Source organism: Zymoseptoria tritici, chromosome 18 (assembly GCF_000219625.1).
Source record: "Zymoseptoria tritici IPO323 chromosome 18, whole genome shotgun sequence".
Taxonomy (NCBI): Eukaryota; Fungi; Ascomycota; class Dothideomycetes; order Mycosphaerellales; family Mycosphaerellaceae; genus Zymoseptoria; species Zymoseptoria tritici.
In genome coordinates this window covers 166,148-191,885 of record NC_018201.1, presented here as the reverse complement: position 1 = coordinate 191,885, position 25,738 = coordinate 166,148, and the positions used below count along the sequence as shown (strand labels likewise).

General features: G+C 52.7%; 2 protein-coding genes across 2 annotated transcripts; both read right to left on the bottom strand.

The window, feature by feature from the left end:
* Window positions 1-6,966: 6,966 nt before the first annotated feature.
* Window positions 6,967-10,953, bottom strand: MYCGRDRAFT_97873 (uncharacterized protein; the record flags this gene model as incomplete). Its single annotated transcript, XM_003847038.1, has 5 exons — window positions 6,967-7,420; window positions 7,659-8,039; window positions 8,184-8,755; window positions 8,915-9,098; window positions 9,587-10,953. The coding sequence occupies 5 exons, from the start codon at window positions 10,951-10,953 to the stop codon at window positions 6,967-6,969; spliced, it is 2,958 nt and encodes a 985-aa protein (XP_003847086.1).
* A 4,045-nt stretch (window positions 10,954-14,998) lies between these two features.
* MYCGRDRAFT_97872 (uncharacterized protein) lies at window positions 14,999-16,772 on the bottom strand (the record flags this gene model as incomplete). Its single annotated transcript, XM_003847037.1, has 5 exons — window positions 14,999-15,129; window positions 15,382-15,834; window positions 15,946-16,096; window positions 16,250-16,705; window positions 16,770-16,772. 5 exons carry the CDS (start codon window positions 16,770-16,772, stop codon window positions 14,999-15,001), a joined length of 1,194 nt encoding a protein of 397 aa, XP_003847085.1.
* Window positions 16,773-25,738: the final 8,966 nt, after the last annotated feature.

The window sequence follows — 25,738 nt, the reverse complement described above, 5'->3', positions numbered from 1 at the left end:
GGTGAGGATAGATCGGAGCAAGCGCGATCGGCCAGTCGTCCGCAGCAATCATTATCTCCCACATACTAGCGCATTCTCCGTGCATCCTGGCCTACAATACCGCCCGCAACCTCACAGCCGAGAGCTTTTCCACGATGGTGATGCAACCCGTCTTCCCCCGGTTACAGGTAGCGATCGATCGCGTGCGGAGGGTTTCCTAGGCGGGTGAGGGGGAGTGTCGCCGTTCACTGTAGGAATGGATGCAACGGCTGTTAAGCGTGCCGGCGCCAAGGATGCGGCGTCGGCAGCTGGAGGAGGAGATAGGCCACCGGCAGATGGAGAGGGGGTCCGCGGTGCCGGATTGGAGGTTAAGGGAGAGGGTGTACTGGTGAGTGATACCAGGGCTGGACGGAGCGAGTTGTGAGAGAGTAATTGTTTAGTATCAGCTATGGAAGGAGGAGAGAGAGGATACTGGCTGGACTAGAGGTCTGTGACTGGAAAGGAGCATAGGATTTTTTGAAGTGTAGTGTTACGTGGAGAACGTTCGCAAAGGTTCAAACACGTCTCCCATCTCCTCATCTCCCGACTTCCTGATTTCCCATCTCCACGCATCCTTCATCCCTCTGTCCCACCAGCTAGCTAGCTTATTATTCCCGTTTCCCGCGACACTACGCATCCCGCCTTGCCGATTTCAAGCTCGCCGCCCAGAAGAATGAGACGCTCACGAAACAGATCTCAACGCTCTCGAAAGCCATCGAAAAGCCGAAGCCTTCCGAACAGCAGAACGAAGAGCTAGCGGCGGTAGGAAACATTTCTAAACTGGCGAGGAGGAAGTGGAATATTCGACAACGAGGAGAGAGACCGTTGAAAAGAAGAGCGGCGAACTGCGGGAAAGCTACTTACTTCTCCCCAAAGTTAATGCGAAGGTAGGGAGGTGGGGGTCTGCCGCGGAAGAGCGAAACATTAAGAGCAAGGAGAATTAGGCAGTACGCCGCTAGCTTGACGTAGCTACGACAATGAGGGCGGGCACCGAGCAGCGGCAAATAAACGAAATCGTCCGGCTTGAAAGATGGATCCGTCGAGAGGCAGAGTGCTGTAAATGTCGAGATTCAGAGCAAGGCTCGTTGCGAGCGGCGGCGGAGGTGCGAGGGGCTGGCTGCGGATCTTGCGAAACTTGGGGAGATGAAGTCGGTTTTGCGCGGCGTTCGGGCGGAGAGGGAGGAGGAGGAGGCGGCGACAGCGGTGTCCGTGCTGTGGTCGAGAGAATGAGAGCTGGAAGACCAGCTTGAGGAGATGGAGCGGGGTCTGGCGAGAATGTAGACGGAGAGAGAACAGGAGACTACCACGGCTCAGAGCAACATCGCCTAGCTGCAGCGTGCGAAAGCGGAAGTCGGATCCAGCTGCTACGAATACAGCTGTCAGAATCTCAAGCCGAGCGAGAGGAGGAGGGCAGGACGGCGCAGAGGGACATCTCTACGCTGCGAGGGAGGGAGGAAAAGTTGGAACGCCAACCCGCGGAGGAGATGGAGCGGAGGAGAAGATGACGGCGGAGAGTACCACCTCCATGACCTGCGCATCCAGGAACCGCCAAGCTCCTAGAGCCAGTTAGCTAAAAGGAAAAAGCCGCGTTCGCAAGGCTCGATACGAAACTCGCGGAAAAAAATGATCGGGTTCGGCGTCCACGCCCGCGCTAGCGAAGAGAGGATGTTGTTTCGGGGGGGTGGTATTGGAGATCAGCAGGAAAGTCGGGCTGACTGGACTCAGTAAAGGTGTACGAGAGGACGACCCGGTCAGCGTCACGGAGACGATGGGTAAGTGGTTTCATGCCGCAGGGTGTGGCGTGGTGAGTGAGTTGGACAATGAGGCTATGTAGGGGAAAGCTGGAGATGTCTGGGTAGGGTCGTTAGTGTTGTGCGGCTGGTGGATGTTGTAGTCAAATTAAGTGGTGCTGTCGAGCTAGGTAACAAAGGCGTCGAGCTAGATGATGTCGTTGTCCGCCTGGTGGGTGTTGTTGTCCAGCGGGTGGATGTCGTTGTTCTCCAGCTAGTGGATGTTCTTGTCCGGCCGGTGCTTGGTACAGATGCAAGCGGCGAGCTACTGAAGTGGGCACCTTGGAGGATGTCGTTGAAGTTTTCATATTAGCAGTTGTCGTGGTTGGCGAGAGCTGGCATCTATCTCCGTCATCTTCTTCATCTCGAGCTGCAATAAGTATCTCCTCCTTACAGTCGCTCCACCCCGCCGGCGGCAGCTCATCCTGCCTGCTCCGCACTATCGACGACGACACCACTCCGGGCCGTTCGTTCAGAACCATCTATAACAATATCTAAAGACGCTTCATTCAAAGTCACCGTCGACCCTATCAGAATCCTTTCTCAAGAACTTCCGACTTCGCCTCAACATCATCGAAGGCGTCCACATGTCTTCCAACACTCGGGCTTGCGTACAAGACCGACCGAATGGGTGTTGACTACCTCGGATGCATCCCTCCCATCTATCACCAACCACGGCTTAGTGTTCTGGCAACGATGCACACAGCAGCATGGTTTTTGAGTTAGGGTTAGGGTTAGGGTTACATGGTCGTGCCCATTGGCGTTCGACATGCAACCGTCCGCCTGGAGACTTGCGAGCAGCACGGATCTTGGAGACTTGTGGCATCGTGTTATCCGCTTCTACTTCTTCGTTGTCTCCGTCGCCTCCGTCTCCTCCGTCTCCACTATCCGTTCTATCCTTACCCTCGTCCGCCTCCGCTCTTAACATCATACTCTCAGAAAACTTGACCTCCCACCCTACGCGCTCCACGGCGCTGAAATGAGAGTCGCCCATGTTTCTGCGGTCCACGCCACGTAACTTTTAGAAAGAGAGGTAAGGGGTGTGTATATCGGTGCTATCTATTGAATGTCGAGGGCTGAAGTTGTATACAACATGATCTTGGCGCTTAGTAAGGCCTTTTGAGATGCCATCGGTCCATAGTGTCTATCCACTCTCTATCCATCTAGTCGCTGCCCTTAGTGACGGTGACCTTAATATGGTGCCTCACTCTCCATCCATCTAGTCAGTGTGTGTATCCATGCTCTTGAAGTCCGGAGAAACGCGGCTGTCGGCGCGGTGCCGGTGAAGGTGTCGTGAGTCGTTGAAAATGCGGTCGCTGTATCGCTGGATTGATGTTCAATTATGTTGCAAAGGGAAGCGCTGACCACACGGTGTCGTCGGCCGTGCGCTGAAGATGCTCGTTCGTAAGATGCTGATGTCGTTGCTGGGTCGTTGTGTTCATGTGAGTGTAGGCGGCTGGTGGGCCTGCTGTTGTATCTGGATCTCCATGCTCTTGATTTTGATTGTGGCCACGAGTGGCGAGGGTCGGTGAGTTCGTGGTATTGGTGTGCGAGCTAATAACGTGCATGCTTATCGTTGGCGTCGTTCGGAGCGGCGGTGAGCTCATGCTTGTCGTTCTTTATCCTTCTTTGATTTCGAGGGTCTGAGTGTGTTTGGTGCTGGCAGCTTGTGCGGTGGTGGATCAAAGGCGGCGAGGTGGTCGGTGCGTGGTGTAAATCTCTTCAAGTGATCAGCGTGTCTATATCCCTGGAGTGTCCTGCCATGAAGGGTCTTAATGATGAAGACTGTGGTAGAATCCTCAACGGTGCCTTTAATGCGGAAGAGTCCAGTCCATGGTGGCTGTTGTGACTTCTGCCGGATGATCTCATTCTTCACGAGGACCAAATCGCCAGTAGTAAGTGGCTCACCGCGACTAGTCAGTCGTGCGTTGTGGGTGTCGTGGCGATATCCTTTGGAGCGGCGGTCAGCCTTGCGAACAGCGTCTTGCACTGCGTTGCGGTTCGCCAAGTGGTAAAGCACCGGCATGAAGGCATCAGCGGTGCCACGGGTCAGGTTGCTAATGATGGCGGAGTGCGGCTGTGCGCTCGTGTCGGTTGAAGGGACTGTAAATGGAGTCCAAGTAAGCAGAGTTTCGAGCAACTGTTGTCGTCGAGCGGTCGGATATTCCACGCGGTCAGGGAGCTCTTCAGGCTGCATTCCGAATCGAATCTGCACCGGTGAGAAACCAAGGTGTGAGATGTGACGGTGGTTGGCGTCCTTCATAGCTCGTGCCGCTTCCTCGGGCCAGTCCTTGAGGGTGTTGATGTGGTGGCCTTTGGTGTCGATGATGTGTGACTTGGTTCCTCGCTCCAAACAGCGGCGAATGGTACGGATCATGTTCTCAACGGTGCCAGTCATCCGCTTACTGCCAGTTGCAGCTGGCTTCGTGTAGATGCCGCGTGACTCAAGGAAGTCCTTAATCATGGTAAACTCACGACCAGGGTCGTAAAAGGCGGCAATCGGATCAGTCGCTCTGTCGAGCATGCGTGTGAGGGCGGCGACTGTGGTTTCTGCTTCCTTGTCAGGCATTGCTTCAATTTCTCCAAAGCGGTCGAAGACATTAGTCTTGCACAAGAGCCATCCTATTCCATGGTCCTGTGGATCGAAGGGCCCTATCAAATCAATCTCAATCACCTCGTTCGGATGAAGCACTGGCTCCGAGGTATATGGCGTGTGCGTCACGTTTGTGTTCCAGAGAGCGCATCGGAAACAGCCCTTCACGTAGGCGTGAACATCCTTGATGATTGACGGCCACCAGGCTCGGCGGAGTAGTTTCTGATAGATGATCGGACCGCTGAAGTGGCCAGCATCGTTATGGACCTTTCTCAGCAGTGGTGCGACTTCCTGCGGTGCGATGCAAGGGAGCCAAAGGTTCATTGCCAATGGGCTGACCAATCGGTGAAGGGTGCCAGTGCCAGCGTGCTATCTGTAGTGCTTGCAGATTGTGTTCTTGAATGCTCTTAATTGAGCGGTATTCATCCCCTTAGGGTTCTGCTGGTGTCGGTACCACCTCACGATATCGCCGTACCATTCCTCTGCCAGCTCGTTGTCACGCTCGGTGCGCGTTGGCGATGATTCATTTCTAAGCTCTTCGTCCTGCTCAACGCAGCAGTTGTGATCACGACGGCGTGGTGTGCTCGTGCAGTCTGGCAGCAGTTCGATGCGGTGAAGACAGATGATCTGTGTGCCGAGAGAGAGGCAGTCGACGATGGAAGTGAGCTGATCGATTGGAGCGGACGGTGGCTCTTGGGGAAGTCCGAATGAGATCCAGCGGTCGCTCGTTGGTGGTGCAGGTATCGCAGGATGCTCGAATGGTAGGTCGGTGTCGGTCGTGTCGGTCGTATCAGAACGATAACTCGTGCCAGAACGATAAGTCATGTCAGAACAATAAGTCATGTCAGAACAATAAGTCGCTTCTGCGGAGTTCACGTTAGGACAATAAATCGCTTCCCTCGAGTCTGCGTTCATGAGTTCTTCATGGCGTTGTTGCTCGGAGGTCTTCCTTCCACACCGAGTGCAGATGCCACCGTGCATTCTCTTCTTGCAGGTGGAGCACCATATCACAATGAGCGGTGCTCGAGTCGTTATCGCGTTGCTCTCAGTCGTGGCTCTCGCTGTGGAATTCTCTGCACATTCCGGATTCGGGCATTGCTCAGCCGAGCTGTTTGCAACTGATGTAAATGTCGTCTTTTCATTGGCCAGTAGACAACCGGTCATGGCTCCGCGGTGCGGCTCTGCGGTCGGTGCGGTGCGTGGAGGTTCATTGAACGTCACGTTCTTGGTAGATTTGACGGTGTTGGTGCTCGTTTTGGTGTTGTTGCTGCTCACGGTGATGGCTTGTGAGTCGGTCGTTCGCGCGGACTTCTTCTTGGCGGCAGTGGCGGCAGTGTTGCTGCTCGCACTGGCCAGGTATTCGTCCTTCTCACCACCTCTCAAGTTTGCGAGCACGTCCTCGTAGCCGCCTTTACCATCCTTCCAGATCCACTCCTTCACGTCACCAGCTTCTCGGTGAGCTTCCAGCTCGTTTGCTAGGGCCTTAGTTGCTTCGTCTGGCGTGAGGTCATTGTTCCAAATAGCACGCGAGAGGCCGTCGGCAGCGAGGTTCTTCTTGCCCTCAATGCGGACGATCTTGATGTTCAATGGCCGGATGGAGTCTTGCCAGCGCGCGTAGATGCTATCGGTGGCTGCGTTCATGAATCCGGTGATTGGTTTGTGGTCGGTGAACACTGTCGAGATCGTCCTGGCTGAGAAGTAGTGTTAGTGCTTCTTCGCGAAGAAGGTGAGCGCTCTGAGCTCTCGTTTGTACGTGCCATAGTTGCGTTCCGCCTTGTTGAATGAGAAGCTGTCATATAGCAGGGGTACCCATTGGCCATCCGGGTGGTGGTGCTCGCTTCTTGGTTTTCCTTGCCGCTGTCGGATGAAGCAGCAACCTCCCTTGCCAGAGGCGTCAGCATACATCTCTGTCGGTCGGTCAGGCTCGTACCCGTGGTTCATGGTTGCCGCGGCGGTCAGCTCTTTTAGCAGGTCAAATGACAGCTGCTCAACTTGACCCCAATGCCACTCGCTCTTCGGTGCCATGACCGCCCTGATAGGCTCGGATATCTCGGAGAAGTTCTTGATATAGTCTCTTGCGGTCTGGACGACTCCGTGGAATCCTCGCGCTTCCGTTGCGTTGTAGGGGACAGGGAATTCCAGCACGCTGAGGACTCGATCAGGCTTCATTAATCTCTTGCCGCCGGCTTTATGTGTTTCACCGAGGATCTCGATCTTGTTCATGCCGATCTTCACCTTGCGCAGGGACAGTCTCATTATTGCCCACTCCAGTCGTGGCAGCAGGTGGTTTGCAATGAAGTCCCAGTGTTTCTCCCAGTCAGAATGAGCGGCTGACAGGTCGTCGATGTAAAAGCTTATGTCTGGTAGATCCTTTGGCGTTGGTGCGTGCAGAAAGGACTTCTCAGGTTGTGGTGGTGGAATCGCTCCGAACGCAAGCAGTCCGAGCTCGTTCATTGTGTGAGCTAAGGATCGTGCGCCTTGGGCGATCCGCGTCGGTTGCAGTTGACCAAGTGCCGGAACGGTGAATGCAAGGTAGTGGCGGTCTTTAGGGTGTATCTCCACAGCCTAGTATCCGTTCTTCAGGTCGAAGGACGAATAGACCTGATGCGTTAGTCGTAAGAGGAAGTCGTGATTCTGTTGCATTAGTGTCATCTGCGAGCCAGCGGGCTCCTCATGGACGTAGTGATAGTTGAAGGTCAATCGAGGTACAGCTTCACCTGGCTTGGTCACTAGTACAGCGTTCGCTCCCCATCGTGAGAGCTCTCCATTGGCGACGACACAGTATTCGTAGACTCCAGTCTCAAGTCCGGCGATCGCGAGATTCCGGAGGTGCCATTCCTTCTCGGTTAACAGCTTCTTGACGCGAGCTCTGTATATCGGTGTGCCTGGTTTGATGCGTGTGCGGTGTTGAATGAGGTCGGTCGGTGGGCCCATGTCCATGACTCCTTCGGATCCAAGGTGGCGATATGTCCATAGTGTTGACAGCACTTCATGTCTCTCGCTCTCCGGCATTACTGGACTGAAGCTTATTCGCTGCTCAGTCGACAGCTGTTCAGTTCCTCAATGCTCTTGCTCCGGTCGATATTTCGTCGCTCCACTCGGCGATCGGTAGGGAAGCTTCTCTTCTTCGTGGTCGCTTCAGGCGTGTCGAGCTCCTTGACGCTGGTATTGTGAACCAAGCAGAGCCAGTTGCACGGCATCATTTCAATCAGCGATACCTCTGCATTCCGCAGTTTCGTGTCGTGCTCAGGACCTACTGAAAATCCTCGTCGACTGACTCTCCATCGGACTCTGTGGCGTCGTCTTCAGCGGAGTATTCGGCGTCGTCGTCTCCGTCGTCTTGTTCTTCTTCCTCATCGCTCTCGCCGTCAGACACGTTGGCCGCTGCTTCCAGCATCTGCTCCAGTTGTTGTGCATTAAAGCTGACGCTCTGGGCGGTGGAAGGGATCGCTGGTGTTTTCAGCGTGATCGGTTGCTCACTCAGTTCAGGGTCACCGATGGTAATAGTGCCTTCTCGGATGCCAATCACTGCGTTTACGTCGTTGAGGAACGGAAGTCCGAGCAGCAATGATAGGTTGCCCTTCTCGGTTGGGCAAGCGAACGCCCACACGGAACGCTTGATTCCTTCGACATTCGCTCTGAACGCCACTCAATGCTTCAGCCGAGTCGTCGTTCCGCTTGCGGTGGTCATGCTCATTGGTGGAAGTCCAGCGTCGGCGGTGTGTCTCAGTGTGAGGCCCATTGCCTTGCGCATGTGAGGATACATCAGGTTGATTTCCGACCCTTGGTCAGCAGCGACTTGATTGCGTGGCACGACTGCTTGTCTTCCTCGCGATGATATCGTCACGGGGATGCCGAAGGCTCGGTTCGCTGTATCGCGTTGTTTCCAGTTTGTGATGCTTGCGAGTATCTCAGCGCTGATGGCCATGGCGTCTGCTGAGTTCATGTCTACGAGGAGATCGTCCATCTCGGTGTCTCGTATAACCGGAAGCGGTGGTGCTGCCTTCGGATCACCGGCGGTTGGGAATATTCCGCTCTGTGCGGCTGGCGTGGTGGTCGTTTGCGGTACCGGTGTGGTGGTTAGGGTTGCTCGCGCGGCTGGCACGGTGGTCGGCTGAACGGTCGGTGCAGTGGTCGTTCGCGCGGTGCGGGTTGGTATGACTGGTCGGTTAGTCGTCGGCTGTTGAGCCTGCTGCTGCTGTTGAGCCTGGAGGTTCTTCACCATTCCCTGCATTGCCTTTTTGAAGGCCTCGGTGTCAAACGCGGCTGGGTCCTTTTCTTTTGGACCTCTTAGTCGTGGTTGGCTGACCAGTCTCTTCATCTCGTCGCGGAAGTGAGTAGATAGCTGGCAGAACTATGTGAATGGCACTTCTACCATGATCTTGGCGAGGATCTTTGAGACTTCTAGTGGAGGCTTACTATACAGTGCGTTGATCGGCTTTATTGGTTTTCGCGGCTTGCCGTGGTTGACACGTTTTCCTTGTGTCGTCGCCTTCTTCGCAGTGCCAGACACCTTTACACGTGGTGCCGAGCGATCCTCGCCTTTATCGTTCTTATTACGGCGACGCTTGTGGCCAGCGAGGTCAAACGCTTCTGCCTTAGCTTTAGTCTGCTCGATCTCTGCATGATTAACATGCGCTGCCAACGTTACGATGGTTACGTTGCTTATCAGCTCCTCGCCGGTCATCTCGCTGCGTCTGACGACTCGATCAGGTTGACCTTCGTGACTTGACCAGTGCTCGCAGGACGCTGTGGAGCATTGCTCGGTCCAGCGTTATTGTTCTGGTATGTCGGAGCAGTCTGGTTGTGCTGGCGTTAAGCAGTAACCAGATTCCACAGGAATGAATGTTCCCAGTGTTGCAGTGGTGTGCTAGTGCAAGCTTCAGGAAGGTGACCACGTTGGCCGCAGTTCACACAGAGTGGTGTACGGCGATATTCGTATGGCGTGGCTCTATTGATGATGGGGTTCTGCGACTGCGATGAGTCCACGGTTATGGTCGGAAACTGGCGCTGAGTTTCTGATAGGGCGGTGTGGTACTATGGTGGCAGTGTCTCGTTCGTATTGCCTGGATCCCTCGAGTTGCGATGGTTCAGGTCTGGAGCTGATCTACGACGATTCTGATTGAACGCTGGAATGTGAGGAGGCTTCTACGCTGAATTCGTCTGCGGCTGTTGAGAAGCATACTGTGGTTGCTGCTGTTGCTGTTGCTGGTTCGGCTGGTTCCATGGCTGTTGCCATGGCTGCTGTGTCGGTCGAGCCGGAGCTGGTGGTGTCGTCTGGCGCCACTGTCCTGACTGCGATGGAGGTGTTGCTTGAGGAGCTTGTCGATAAGTCCCTTGCTGGTTCTGCTGAGGAGGGTAAAACGAGAGCGGCGGTGGAATAATCTCTGCGGTGTCGGCGTAGTTCACGCTCTTCGATAAGGGCTTCACGCCGGTGATTTCCTGCATCTTCGCTCTCAGTTCTGCACTCACTGGTTGCCCTTGAAGCATGCGAGCCACAGCCTCCTTCATCTGGTCATTGTCCTTCAGAGTCTGCTGTTCGCGCTTCAATCGTGCTTCTACCTCCATCTGACGCTGTGCTGCTTCGGCTTTCTCCAGTGCTGCTTGCAGGGTAGATGGTGATTCCCTCGACAGGATCAGTCGGAGCTCCGGATTATGCAAGCCCTTGAGGAATGCGTCAATGGTCATCATTAACATTGATGCTCCGACACCGGTGGCGTTGGCGTTGTCTTCTCCCTTCACCTTCCGCAAGAGGCTGGCGGTGCGACCATGGTAATCGCTGAGCTTCTCGTCGCTCATCTGAGCAAGGTTGTTGATCTGCTGTATCGCCGAGCGTGCGTCGACAGCAGTGGTGGGGCGCTTGAATTTCTGCAGAAGGAGGTTCCTCACAGTCTCAACCGTCGCCTCCGTGATGGTGTCCGATTCCACGTACTCCTGCAACTCATCGTTTGACCAGTCTGCAGCTGCTAAGTCCATCATCATGTCGAAGTCCTTCAGCCATCGCGCTGGAGTTGCCTGTGCGATCTGATTCTGCCGATCAAATAGGCTGAGCCATCTCCTCGCATCATCCTCGGGTGTCCCTTTAAACCTCTTCATGTCGCGCAGGTCTGCGAAGCCTGCCATCTCGACTAATGCTCTTGCTGTCTCTTGCTGGGCTGGTGTTGGCGATGGAGATATGTCTCTTGTGTCAACAGCGGTGGTTGGTCGGCTCTGTCGGTTCGGTGCAGGAGGCGTGATAGCAGCTCTTGAGTGTCTGCTCTGGGTTGGTGACAGCGGCTGTGTGTAGCTTGGATTCGAGGACGTATACACGGATTGCCTTGGGAGTCGCTCGAAGAACGTTGGTGCTGGCAGTCGTGTAGTATGCGGTGGGGATTGTGTCTGTGTTCGTCGTCTGGTTGGCGTTCTGTCTTCGTCGTCTGGTGAGTGCACCTCAATGCTCGGAGCGGAAGATGAATCAGATCTTGCCGGACTGCGGCTTGGTGTTCTGGTTGGAATTTGTGTAGGCGTTCGGGCTGGGCTGCGGTCCGGTGTGCGGTTGGCACCTGCTTGCATCTGCTGTTGTGAGGACTGTTGGTGAGGCTGTTGGTCAGGTGGCTGCGTGGTTAGTCTGAGAGCAGCTCGTTGTGCGGTCAGTTGCTGCCTCACTTATTGGCGTTCCTGAGCTTGGTAGGTTTCGAGGTCGGTGTATGGCGATTTGAATCGTCTTGGAAGTCCAGTTGGATGGGTCGTTGCCACTAGTGGTATCAGAGCATTCGCTAGACGGAGGTCCTCAAACGACGGATGGAAGGTGTCTACAAAGATGCCCTGACTTCCTCTGCCGTAGACCTCTCGGAGTGTGGACTGTTGAGTCTGCAGTCGTTTGAGGCGAGCGCGTATTGAGGCTTCTGTGGGCTCATACAAGTCACTGTCTGTCGGTCGGTCATGTATGGTGTCGCTGTATCGGTCTGTCTGTCGGTCTGTACGATTCACGTTCCTCCAGTCGGTCTGAGGCCTCTGTGAAAACTCTGCACTGTCGTTACGCAAGCTGTCGTTCTGATGTCTGTCTGATCTGTCTGATATTCGCTGAAATCAATGGCTGTGTGCTCCGAGTGCATACCACAGACATCCGCACTGTTCACAGTGCGGCGTTGCGTGTCATGGGTTCAATGCCGGCGAGTCGGCGACCTGCGCCTTCTCGTTCGGCACCCAACCTAGTGGAGGCTTGAAGGCGACTTGAATGGACGACTCAGGGTAGTTGTGATGGAACTCAGCTACTGCAGCGGCAGCGTGCTTGAAAATATCTGATGGTTCCCATGTTGCATCACTGTATTCGTCCGGTCAGACAGACAGTGCCGCTTTACTCTGCCGGAAGACCGAGGAGTTATGATAAGACCCAGACTCAGGATGATGACTTGGGACGAACCGGCTCTTGCTAAGCTGACGCAGAAGTCAACGGTTCAATCAGCGCTAGGCAGGCTGAACTCAACACGCGCTGGAAGGGTAGCCCACCGGAAGAGCAGGATGTCGACAACCTTCGACCAGGAACAGCGACCATCTTCAAGCATGCTACCCCTTACGCCGACAGCCGACAGCCGACGTTCGAGACGAGTGGCGGTAGGCACACAGGTTTGTCAATCGTGGCGCATAGCTTCGGCAATGAGGTTGTCGCCAGCAACGGTCGCGGATACGCCGTCAACGTTGAGCCAGAATCCGTCCATGTTCGCCGGGGATCATTGTAGAGAGATGGCCGGGGTTGGCAGTATGTGCGACGTTGGGAATAGTTGCGGGTCGGCGTATGAACGGTGTTGTCAAGGAGGCCGCGGACGAAAGTCGGACAATGGACGCCGCTGCCGGCAGAGGAAAGCGTCTCGGGCAAATCTTTTACGCTTTTATCAAGGTCGAGCCAGTCATTAGTGTCCAATGTACAGCCAAGTACGATTAGCTAGCATTTTCTAGCGTCTCATGAATAGCACCGTCCGAAAGGTGGCCGCCTTTGAGCTCTCTCTGGGCCTTCTTGCTGTTGTGCCACGAATTCTTTCGGTAGGAGAGGGCGCCTCTCCTGCCGAGTCAAGTTGTCCGACTCTGCCGGCAACATAATTGGGGTATCCCCGTCGATGTCTCCCTTAGAAATTCCGAAGAGCGTAGTTCTCACCTCTAACTCGTCGTTGTTGGCTTCGACGGGTGGCTGCGTCGGACAGCCGTATAATTGGTAGGATACGTCGAGCTTCATGGCAGAGGTCTTGAAGTGCGTCACTGAGAGCTGGCGGCCCTGCGGGTGGATGAATTCCAGCATAAGATCTTGAAGTGCGTCGCTAAAAGCTGGCGGCCCTGCGGGTGGAGGAATTTTAGCATGATGAACACCTGTTTCTTAAAATGGCGTCCGCGGTGTTTTTGTCGAGAGCTTCGTGGACCGTGGCGATGGTGGACCGGCACCCTTGGTCCGTTCTGAGACTGTACGCGATCACGTTTTTGGGTATTCCCCGACAACATGGCTGAAACAATGGAGTCGCTTCTTCAAGCGCCAGATACCGGGCAAGTGGTAAATCTAGTCGTAGCGAGTTGGACTCTCCCGGTTTATGCGTGATCTGATTTGACGGCCGAGTTTCATGTCGCTCGTCGACATCCCTGTCCCAGCTCCTCTGCTTCGCTTCTTCTAGTCTTCACCTAGCCAGCGGTTCGTCGTTCCATCCATCCTTAAGCCTTAATCTTGTCACTTGACGAGGTATTGGGTGCGCTTCGCTGCGAAAACTTTACGTTCTACGAGAATGCCGCCGATCGCGGTGGATGGCTCGGGCCCTGTGGTAGTGTCGACCAGGAGTGGACCTGGATAACCGGCGGGCACTTGTAGGCGTCCACATCCTTTGGGAGCGGGCTCCAAAAGCCTGTTTGTGGCTACCTTTTGCTTTTGCCGACATCTTGCTCTCTGTTCTGGCAGACGTAGTGTCTTCGTCTTCGCCCGCGCTGCGACCTGTTCGTCCGCCGCAAGGTTCGAGGATTAGTGCGAGTCGGTGTAGGAGCTTGATTGCGACTGATTCGTATCTCTCGCGATCGTGTTTCCCATTCCACGTACGTTAGGCTGAGGTTGCGGTAGCAAGGTGGGCCGAGGTCTTTTGGCATAACGGAGGTCGGAACGTTCGGCGGCATGGTGTCCTCTGATGCCGTCGACTGTGAGGAGTAGACATAGTCGCTTGGCTCCGAGGTCTTGGACAGCGATGAGCTGACCTCGAGGTAAGAGCGGTTCCGGGATAGAAGCCAAAGGAGTGCTTGGTTCAATTAGGTGGCAACACTCGTGTTGGAGTACTTCCAGCCGAGCTCGCGCAAATCTGAATCGAGTGTTCTCCTGCGTTGACGGAGTACTAAGAGTCTTGCGGCGGGGGTAGCGGAGTACCCTTGGACGTCGAAAGACCTGCGCTCCCGCTCGTGCGGGGATTGAGTCGTGCTGTGGTGGTCGCTCGGATCGACAACGGCGGTGACTCTCTCGCTGGGGTGGTAGTATCCCAAGCGGCAAAATGCTGTGTGGTATCAAAAGTTCTAGTGCCGCTTGATCAGATAATGAAGTTGGGCGAGTGCCTTCTGTCGGTCCTTCGAGGATGCATTCCAGGCCAAAGGGGTCTTCGCGTTCCGGTTCTCCTTACACGGCAGAGCACGCGGCTCCGCCCGACCAGCTGATTTGCATCAGCTCGGCGACGGGTTCACGTGCAGCCTTTGCTCTGTCCTCACAGTATGTATCGCCATCCGGCTCTGGCTTATGTCTCTGTGTTGATAACATAGTCGTGGAGGATTGATTGCTTGCCCTCGATGTCGTGTATAGTTGGAGCTTCGTTTCGCAGATGGCGGATAGGAGTCCATTCTGCACGATACAGCTCTTCTCGATCCTTGGGTGTGAGGATCCTTGGGTGTGAGGGCACCTGCGTAGGCTTTGGTCTGAAGGGTAAGTGGAAGGTCCTGGTCAGGCGGTGACTTAAGGATGTAGACTTAACAATGTGGGGTGGAGATTTTGTCGGAGCATCGGTTTTGCAGGGCGAGGGTGATCAGCAGCAGCTAGCTCTGCGCAATCGCAAGGGGGTCTACTGGGAGGCGGCGACCAGAAGTCATCTGCTTGGACATCGACTCTGCCGTCTCCCGCCGAATACCGACCCGCGGTTTACGGAAGAGAAGCCTGAAACCCGCTGTCCTTTGCACGGCATCGAAGACAACCACGTCGACGACGGCTCGAAAGCAGTGGAGTGGATGGAGCATGTTGAGGAGGTCCTTAATTGGGAGCGAGTGAATATTGCTAGCGGTGAGGGAATGAACGGAATTCAGTAAATTTCCAGGCGGCTTGCCGGGACGTGGATTGAGGTCGGCCGTCCAGGTAGTCCAATCTGCGCGGATGGTTTCAATCAACCAAAGGGACGACTGCTGGGTCTGTGGAGATAGGACTTGGAGGCCGGATCTGCTGCTTCGACGATACCCACTGCAGATTGAACGGATCGACATGACCTCTCAGTCGCGGAAGGTATTAAGGCGATTGATATTCGGTTCTCCTCATTCTGTTGCAATGTAGTTCCATTGTTTTCGTTCTGGCGTATCACGGTATTGTTGACTGCCATCTGCAGTTTTGAGTCGTGCTGAGGACTCAGTGAAAATCCTGCTCGCTCTCATCACCACTGTCGTCGTTGGACTCCTCATCCTCATCATCTTCGTCGGCTTCCTCTGAGCCTTCACTCTCACTCTCGGACTGGCCATCGTTCTCTGCCTGCTCGTTCGCTCGATCAATGATCATTTGCTGAAGCTGTTGGAGCTCTTAAGGGGCGACGGTGACCGAGGGAGCGTCTGATTCTCTTAATGGCTGCTGAAGGTGGATAACCGGCTCGTTGCGTGATTCATTACCAATCTGAATGGTGTTGGTCTTCACAGTGATAACGGCGTTGATGTCGTGAAGGAAGGGAACTCCAAGGAGCAATGAAAAATTGCCACGCTCCGTAGGGCATGCAAAGGCCCACACTTCTCGCGATATACCCTCGACGTTCAGGTTGAAGATCACGAAGTGCTTAAGGGGTGTAAGTCCGCCGTTCGCTGTCGACATGTCCATTGGTGGAAGGTCGATCTCGCCAATGTCGCGGAGTTTGAGGCCAAGGGCCTTGCGGAGGTGAGGGTAGATCAGGTTGATCTCAGAGCCTTGATCAGCTGCGACTTGATTGCGTGGTACCACTGCTTGTCGTCCGTGTGTACCAGTGATGGTCGCAGGGACTCCGAACGCGCGGTTCGCTGAATCTCGGTATTTCCAAAGGTTAATGCTCTTGCGGATCGCAGTGCTGATGTGGTCGACTGCCACGCGCTGAGGGATTGTCTTAGTCATGAGGACTTCATCATCATCTATGCCCTCCATTTGCACCACGACGTTCTGAGAGCCGGTGTTGAAAATGCCTCCGGTTGCGTTCGCCGTCTGAGTCGCAGTCGTTGGCACACTTACTGGCATTGGCACCGGTGGTGGCTGTGTGTTCACGCTGGACTGAAAACTCTTTACAGCGTCTTGCACCGCAGCTTGGAGTGCCGCTTAATCAAAGAGCACGTCTGGCATACCGTTCTTGTCCTTCGTCTTGCTTTCTCTCATTCGCGGCTGACTGACCAAGCGCTTCGTCTCGTCGCGGAAGAATGGTGATAGCTGCATAAGCCAGGTAATGAGGATTGTCACCATAATTGTGGCCAAAATAGCGAGGATATTAATGGCTGGCTGTCCAATCATAGCATTAATGGGCTTCATTAGCTTGCGTGGTTTGCTGCTGGAGCTCTTCTTCTTTGTCTCCTTAATAGGGCGTTGTTGTTGGCGCTCTTGTTGACGTTGTTGTTCATGTTGTGAGGGGCGTCTCGTTAAGGGCTGACAGACCTTCCTCGGCTGATCAGCCATGCGAGCATCTTGTTCACCATCATCTTCATCCACTCTCGCTCTCTTGAAACCGACTGCGAGCACTTTAGCTTGCTCCATCTCTTCGTCATCGCTGTCAACTTCTACGAAACGGATGCAGTCCAAGAGCTCTTGAGGGGACTTGTCTCCATTCATGGACTCCACTACGAGGTGAGCATCAGTCGCCGGACGCGGAGCGGCTGGTGTGTTTGGTGCACCCATGGAGTTATTCCTCGGCGGCGTGTCTTGCTGTTGTTGACCATAGCCCATTCGAATGCTGTGAGCCTTGCGCTGTTGGCTGATCATGTTCCATAGGAAGGATTGCTCCCATGATTGAAGAGGCTGAGCCATGCACTGATTTGGATCATGTCCACGCTTGCCGCACTTTGAGCGGTCGTATTCGTACGGCACTTGTCCATTGATGAAGGGGTTGATTGACTGTGAGGGATCAATGTTCTCTGCTGGATCATGCCGCTGGGTTTCACGGTGAGCCTCGTAATACCATGGTGGTAGGTCCTGGCTTCTCTGATCTGGATCACGAGCTGGGGCACCGTTGTTGCGCTGAAAGGAGCGCTGTCGGTTCATAGGCTGGTGCTGGTTTGAATGAGGAGGACGGTATGGCGTTGTCTGACGCGGTGGAGCTGCTGGAGTCTCCTACTACATGACTGCTCTAGCGGAGCTGACCATGACTGCTGCTGATGCTGAGGGGCCTGGCATTGCTGCTGCTGATATTGTCGCTGCTGATATTGCTGCGGCGGCGGTGTGTGGTATCTCGGTTAAGGAGCATACGGCGGTTGAGGAATGATTGCTGGTGCGGCTTCGGCGTAGTTGACGCTCTTGGATGTTAATGGCTTCACTCCGGTGATAGCCTGGACTCGCGCTCTCAGTTCTGCACTCACTGGCTGACCTTGAAGCATTGCTGTCGTCGCTTCCTTCAGTAGGTCATTGTCCTTGAGGGCTTGTTGTTCTCTGCGGATGCGAGCTTCTTGATCCATTTGCCCTTAGCATGCTTCTGCACGCTGCAGGGCAGCTGCAAGGGTTGTTGGTGGAGTTTCACGCAACAGTGCGATCTTAAGGTCATCGTCCTTGATGCCCTTGATGAAACCGTCAATTGCCATGCCAAGCAGTGTTGCTGCTGGTCCGGTCGCCGTGCTGCTGTCTTCTCCCTTTGCCTTGCGGAGCAATGATGTTGCTCGCGCGTAGTATTCCTCCATGCTCTCGTTGCCCTGCATGAGGTTGTTGATCTGCTGACTCGCAGAGCGAGCGTCAAGCGCGTTGACTGTCTTCTTCCACTTTCGAAGGAACGCTGCTTTGACAGCATCAACATCAGCCTGTGTATCACCGCCCCAGTATTCTGCGAGCTCCTCATCTGACCAGTCTGCGGCTGCCTTGGCCATGCTCATATCGAAGTCTGTGAGCCAATTCGCTGGCGAAGCTCCTGCATCACTCTGAAGACGATCGAATTTGGCCATCCAGCGGCGTGCATCCTCATCTGGTGTGCCCTTGAAGTCATCCAGCTTGCTGAGGTCTGCTCGTCCAGTGCGAGCCATGATTTCAGTAGTGTCCGGAGTGTATATTGTCTGCGTGACTCTGCGTGTGAGAGGGCTCTCTTGTGACTCTTGTGAGGATGTTGAGCTCTGCTCAGGCTCTTGCCCTTTCTCTTGCTCCTGCTTTCTCGTTTGAGAGGGCTTAGTTGTGTGTATTTCTTTGTTTGATGGTCGGATATTCGATGACTGCAGGTATGATCCTGATGAGAAGTCAAGCGTGTCGTCTTCTGGCATTGATATGTTGGCTCCTGGCCACGCCTCACGAGGCTTCGGTTCGGTCGTTGTTCTGGATGTGCTCCTTGGTATGCGTGAACCGCTGTATTGTCCTGCTGTTGTGTATCTACTGTATCCTCCTGTTCTTCCTAGCCAAGCTCTACACGTGCATGGAAGCCCTCCTTCTTCGTGTGTATGAACAGGCACTTGTGAATTGATGCGGTAAGGACCTTCGGTATCGCTGTGTTGGAGACCGTAGTAGATGTCGTATTGTGATGGGCGGTCGGTGTTCAGTAGCGTTCGTCTGGACATGCGTCGTCTCGTGTTGGAGTTTGTGCTGGTTCAGTTTTGTTGTGAGCTGGTTATTGTTCTGACGCGAATGAGGTGCGTATAGCTGATGATTCTGTCCCTCTCTGTACGCTGGTACAAATGAGTCGTATCGACTTATTGTTCTGGCATAGGCTCTGTAGTCAATGTTCAGTGCCGTTTGGCGTTGATGGTGTGATCGTTTTGCTGTGCAATGATGAGGCACTGACGCTCTGTCGTGTAGAAGACAAGGTAGGCAATGCTGAAGGTTCGATGATAGTCGTGTATGTAGATGCTGTGATATCTGTCGCTGCTCTGATGATAGATCTGATGGATCTGATGATGCTATTGTTCCTCGTGTTCAAGTTGCTCGCTGATGACTCCTGAACGCCTGTAGCCTTGCACACCGGTCTGAGAAACGTCGCTCGGAGGGTCGGTGATGTCGATGATTCTGCCGGATTCGTTGACCTCCGGCGGAGCTCGCGGAGACGGTAATTCGACTGTGGGCGGCGTGATTGCGACAGTGGAGCGGTGCTGCAGTGTGCAAGGTGGTTGATGTTGTCGCTGCGAGATGAGTCGTGTGGTGTCGTTGTGATGAAGATGTCGGATCCGCCCGGCAGAAGACTGACAATGGCGTGTGCACTGTGCGAGTCGTGTTGTGTTCGTGTCGAGGTAAGGTGCGTGCTGGCTGGTAGGCGCGCTGGACTTGCATTCAATCGCCTGTCAAAATTTGATTAACGTGATCATGTCTGCCCTGCTGTGAGTGGACCAGTCCCATGCACGTACATAATTTCGGGCACAGCCCGGACGGACTTGCGCTTGCAGCGTCCTCGTGAAAAACACAACGGTGGTCGAAATCGTCGGCACAGTGTAGCATCGGGTAAGTAGGTCCGCGTGTCACTTCCTTTGAGCTTCGGGGAAAGTGAGAGATGTCCGTCGTGCGCCTGCTCTATCTTTCCGAAGCCACACCTGGATCTTACCGAACTCGCGGCAGTAGCAGTTCGGTTGTTATGCACTCGAAAGCATGCTTGTCCAATTCCTAAGGGCCAGCATGCGGAAAGACTCCACGGTGTGGAAAGACTGTCCGTCTACCCTTCACCAATTGTAAAAGTGAGGTGCGTCTAACGTACGCCCGCCTCGTCTCGCCGAGGACGGAGTGGTCTTGCGTGACGAGAGGCGGGGCAAACCAGAAAGTCGGAATCCGCTCCGGCGGTTGAACGTTTTGCCTCGATGGCGCATGCCCTCGTCTGCAATCAACTACTCTTTCCTGCGACAATACCAGTACACGATGGTCACCACCACGAGAGGCACCGCTTCGTTCTGCAGCACCAGCACTCACGACCTGGACTACGCGGTCGGTGGCGGGCACTTCGAGCGGATGTTACGGGCGCTTTTCAAGCATTGACAAGGTTGGAGTGTACGTTCTTAGGTTGTATCCGTTCATCACAGCAAGCAAACACTGACGGGAAGAATCCAGTAACCTGCTTCGTCGTCGCCCTCACCATCGTCCTCTTCGCCATCCTCGTCGTCGCGACGTATTCTCGTCTCACCAGCAAGTCCTTCCACAAAGTCGAGGTCACCACGATATCCCTCGTCACGGAGCGCGGGGTCATTAAGACCATCGTCGTCAAACGAACCGAGTATGCGTCCTCACCGTCGACTACCATCGAAGAGGAGGACAGCGGGAACTATGGAGCTTGCACAGATGATTCGGGAGATTTGGTCGAATGTCCGGTGCCGGATACGGGATATCTCAACTAGTGAGAGGAGGAAGACGGACGATAGCGCGAGGAAGCAAGCAGTGCGGGCAGAATCGAAATGATACACCGGAAGACAAAGAGCCACAGTCCACACCCAACAAGATGCCATGGTTCTTACCATTAGCATCGTCCTCCTCCTCTCACTGTTTCACGAAATCCATACCTGGTCCGCATGCTGCCGTCCTCCGCGCGGCGACTAACATTTATGCAGCACGTCTTTGACTTTCCCGAGCGGTCTTGGGGGTTTTCACCATAGATGTATGCTTTAGTCGTCATATCTCGACATATGACCGAAGCAGGTGTGGCTTCGGAGAACCTCCCTGGCCGAAAAGTACCTAGGTTATTGGGACATTGGACTGCAGTCTTCGTCGACAAATAGAAGACGCTCTTCGGCTTCGAAATGCGCAATCGATGCTTTCTTCCAATGCTGTGCCGGAAATGGCCTTCGGCGACTGTGCCTTTGACAGCCTGATGCTCCCTGGCAACTTGAAGGGTCTCATCGTGAGCTTCACTGCTATGAAGCAGGATTCAGTGACAGCCGCGGCGATGTTAATTAAGGCAAGGATGTCGTCATCTTCCGCTGCGATCTCTCCACTCGCTCGAATCGGTACTCGCTGCAAGCACCGACATCGCCCCGACGCTGCGGCAGACTCGCATTACCGAGATTGCTGGTTCTCTCGCCAGCAGGGCCCAATACTTGCTTGCTACATGGAAAAGCAGAAGTTTGCTCTCCGACATACTCACAGCTTGAACTTGGTGTGTTAATGCTCTAACTGCTCTCCGAAGGCTAACGCTCGACTATGCTAGTTACTGCGACGACCTGGTTCGCCCGCGGATTGTGAAGAGACCACACCGTCAGTCAATACTCGCCTACTAGAGGAGGTCTGCCTACAATGTTTTACGGCACAGCAAAAATTCCCGCACTGACATTGCGCCTCGCCAGTCCTCGACACGATGAACGAGCTGTGTATTACGACGTATGAGGCGCCTCTCCTGCCAATCGGAACATGCGCAGATTTTTCAGAAGCTAGCTGGAAGCATCGATCCAGCCTGTGATTAGCTAACATGCTCACGAGGACCGGGAGGGTCACTCGCAACTACAAGAGCACGGCGAGACCGCTAATGTCTTCGGGTCGCAATGTGCAGAAGCTCATGGACAAGGCTGATGTAGCGGACGACGATGTCTCCCGTACGCCATTCCCAGGCAATCCGGACGGGACGATCTAAGCAGCCATCGTCCGAGCACCAGCGCGGCAGGGTCCAGCTCTCGGCTGCGACGCTCGTACGTCGAAGGGTGAAGGGGGAGGCCGGTCAGGATGGGAACAACCGCAAGAAATCCTCATATCATTAGTCTAGTGGAAGAGAAAGTCGATTGGTCTTTCCGGTGGAACCTTAGTCGAAAGCATCCGGCGGTCCTCACAAAGAGCCTCAGAGTTAGAACACTTCAAAGTCGTCCACTCGTCAATTCGCCAGAGTCAAGCAAGACCAAATGTCCAAGCCAAGAGCTGCAGCATCATCTCCCACCAAGTCCCACTAAGCCAACGAATCGACCCTACCGTTGCGCACCTCTCCATTAAGTACCTCTCCTTCTCCTGGCCATACACGCCACTGTTCGCCATGTAACATACTATGCATAGGTCATCCGCTCGTTACCGGTACTTTATTTACCCATGACCTACTTAACCGAGACGATCCAATGGACACATCCCAGCCCCAGAAACAGACCCATCGAGTAGACGAGGCCGCTTTCACAACAGTTCCCGCCTCGTCCACTACACCAAACATCCTCCAGGTTTATGGAAGTTGTTGAAAATAAGCTGAATTCCGGAAGGCGTTGGGCGTTGGTGCCGTTTTCGGACTAGTGGATTTCTGAACCGGCGTTGGTCGACGATCTTTTACCCGATTAGGACTAGCGCGGAATCGTACCGGCGTTGGTCGAAGATTCCAGACGCACCTTACCCGATTCGGACTAGCGGTTACCCGATTGGGACTAGCTCATGTCTAGCTCGTCCCAATCGGGACTAGCTCAAAATCGTACCGGCGTTGGTCGAAAATTCTAGAAACTCTTCTTCTTCGAATTGTTTCTTTATCTGTCTACTAGTTTCGACGATTACGTCATCGATTACGCGTCCTACGTCATCGATTACGCGTCCTACGCCATAGATTACGCGTCTAATCGATGTATACGCGTATACAGAAGCTTCTAGATAGCTAGTAAAGGGCATATAAGGGTTAGAAACGTCCGTAGAATCGATAGCAAGCAATTGAACACTTTCTACCTCTTTTACCCCCTTGGCTATTTCTTCCACTTTTTCACAGGTTATGAGCCCGGCTAGCTTATAGCCTACCCTACTACTATCGACCGATTTTCGAGCGATTCTACGACCGATTTTCGAGCGATTCTACGACCAATTTTCGAGCGATTCTACGACCGATTTTCGAGCGATTCTACGACCGATTTTCGAGCAATTCGACGACTATACAACTAAGGAGCTCGTGGCCTTCACAGTCCCTGCGGCGCCTCTCCCGGAGTAATCTGGGATAAAGGGGTTACTAGTAGAGGAATCTTCCTTAAAATCGGAAGCTACTAGCAAGCTGTATACTAGCAGGTTAGGGCTTGAACCCGCGAAACTACTGGGGTGGTTCCTGGCGAGTAGCGGTAGTAAGGTGCCTATCTCCTTAGAACAAATTCGAGAATTCGAGATTTAAGTGTCTAGTCCCTACCCGATTTGGAAGAGCTAGACATGTCGCTTACTTCTAGCGACAAAACCTTCTCTTTTGCGCGCCTTAAAGGACAGTCTAACTACGGGATTTGGGCTCTAAGAATGGAGTCCTATCTTATAGAAAAAGACTGTCTAGCTGTAATAGAGGGCAACGATGCTACAGACGTTCAAAAGAAGAAAGCGTTAGCTAGCATTCGTTTAGCCTGCGAAGACGGGCCTCTATTACAGATACAAGGCGTAAAAGAGCCTAAAAAGGCTTGGGAAAACCTTAAGGAGCTATATGCCCCTAAGGGCTTTAATAGTTCTTTTATTCTATGTAAAGAACTATTTCAAACAAGCCTAGAAGGCGCTAGCGAAATAGAGGTATATCTAAATAATATGCGCCGCCTTTACGATCAATTAAAGGCAAAGGGCATAAATATACCTGTACAGGTTATTATCGCATTATTACTTAATAACCTAACGCCAGAATACGACAGCTTTGTTACTACTATAACACAAGGCTTTCGTGCTAAAAAGGACGAAGAAATAACCTACGATTTAGAAGGGTTATTCTCGAACCTTTTAGACGAGTCTCGACGTATAGATAACCGAGACAAAGAGAAGGAAACAGCTCTTTATATCGCGAATTATCGAAAATCTTCAAAAAATAGTAATTCTTCTAAACGTCTACAAAGTTCAAAAGACGTAAAGAAATACTGTAAACACTGCGATAAGGACACGCACAACGACAACAACTGCTATTATCTATACCCGCATAAAGCGCCATCTTGGTGGAAGGCTAGAAAACCAAAATCCGACAAAAACGACAAAAACAATGATAAAACTAGCCAAAACGACGAATCTAACCAAAACGCGCTTATTACGCAATACAACGATAACGATCTAGATCTCGATCGAGATAATAGCGAATGCGAGGTCCTTATTGCGAGATTTGAAGAAGAAATCGAAAAACGCGACTGTCTAGAGGTTTCCCAAAACGGAATAGTGCGTCTAGACACTTCCCAATCGGGTAAAGCGCGAAATTTCGAGTCTGCCAAAAGTCTGGACTATACCCAACCTGCACTAGTCTCTACCGAATTAGGACTAGTCGGTCTAGACACTTCCAAATTAGGAACAGGGCAGAAACTCGAAAACGCGAAATTTTACCTAGATAGTGCTGCTACAAGGCACATTATTAGTAATCGAGATTTTTTCAAATCTTATACTAATAAGTGCACCACTATTGGGTGGGGAAACGCCGGTAAAATAACATCATACGGCCTCGGCAGCGTAGAGAGCCGATTTATAGACACTAATAAATCAGTACTCTTTAAAAACTGCCTATTTGCCCCGGAATTTAATCTTAATTTAATTTCCTTAGGGCAGTTAGAGGATCGTGGGTGCTATGGCCGGTTCGGGGACGGCGTTATAGAGATATATAGCCGAGAAGGTAAACTGCTAACTAAGGCAGTTAAAGAAAAGAACCTTTATAGGCTATATCTCTCTATTGCCCCCCGCAATAGTAATAAAGAGGTAACTAGCCTCTTAACTACGGACACTAGTCCTAAGGATACTGTCGATTTATGGCATAAAAGACTAGGGCATCCTAGCCTAAATACCCTTAAAGAACTAAAGGATAAGGCGTTTGGCGTTCCGGATTTGGGTTCTTTAGTTATTAGGGAACAGGGTTCCCCTAAGGGGTCTAAAGACCCCTCTAAGGAACCTATAAAGGGTTCCTCTAAAGGGTTAGGCATTAGGAGCTATAATAGTCTTAATTGCGAGGTATGTACTAAAGCAAACCAAACCCGCAAAATAAACCATAAGACAAGCGTAAAAGCTAACGCCTTCCTAGATAAAGTAAGCTGCGACATATGCGGCCCTATCGAGCCTAAAACAGCTCGGGGATATCGGTATTTTATTAGTTTTATCGATAGCTTTACTAGGTATCTAGAGGCAGAATTAATGTCTAATAAGTCTGAAGCTTTTACGTCTATAAAATCCTATAAGACTCGTTCTGAAAACAGCCGTAGTAATGCCCAAAAACGCCCTTTATTAAAGGTCTTTAAGAGCGACAATGCTAAAGAGCTTATCTCTAATAAGGTCGAAGATCTATTTAGGGAAAGCGGCGTAAAGCACGAGAAATCATCGCCCTATTGCCCTGAACAGAATGGGCTAATAGAAAGACCTAATAGGACGTTACTTAATAAAGTAAGGGCTATGTTAATCGAGGCTAGTCTACCTAGATACTTTTGGGGTGAAGCCTTAGAAGCAGCGGTATATATCTATAACCGCACCCCGCACTCGGCGCTAGGCTTTAAAACCCCTTACGAACTTAGATACGGCGAAAAACCCGATCTAAGTAACCTTAGAATCTTTGGTTCTATAGCATACTATCGGCATTATAAGCTTAAAAAGCTTGAAGATCGCGGACATAAAGCTATACTTCTAGGTTACGGCCAAAACCAATATAAGCTCCTAGACCTAAACACTAGAAAAACTGTTTAGGCTAGAGACGTAACTATATTAGAAGGTACCTTTCTAAAAGACGAAAAAACGCGAGAAGAAACAGACAAATTTGGTGTTGAAATTTCGGAAATTCCCAATCCGGTTAGCCCATTGCCCGATTTGGACGGGGCTAGACGCACTAGTCCGGATTTGGATAGGGTTAGACATTTGGGCCAAAATCAAAATATACACCAAACTTCGTCAAATTCTGCCGAGAAGACTATAGAACAGTCTATAGATCCTATAGACAGCCCCTCTAACCAGCTTCTGCAAGAAGCGTCTACTAGTAAAAGAACACTAGTAGACGATGGATTAGAGGACGAATTAGCGCTAATAGCGCTAGAAAACGCCTTAGCAGCCTCGAACATAATAGAGGAAGACGACCCTATTACCTATAAAGACGCTATAAGTTCCTTAGATGCTAACGATTGGCTT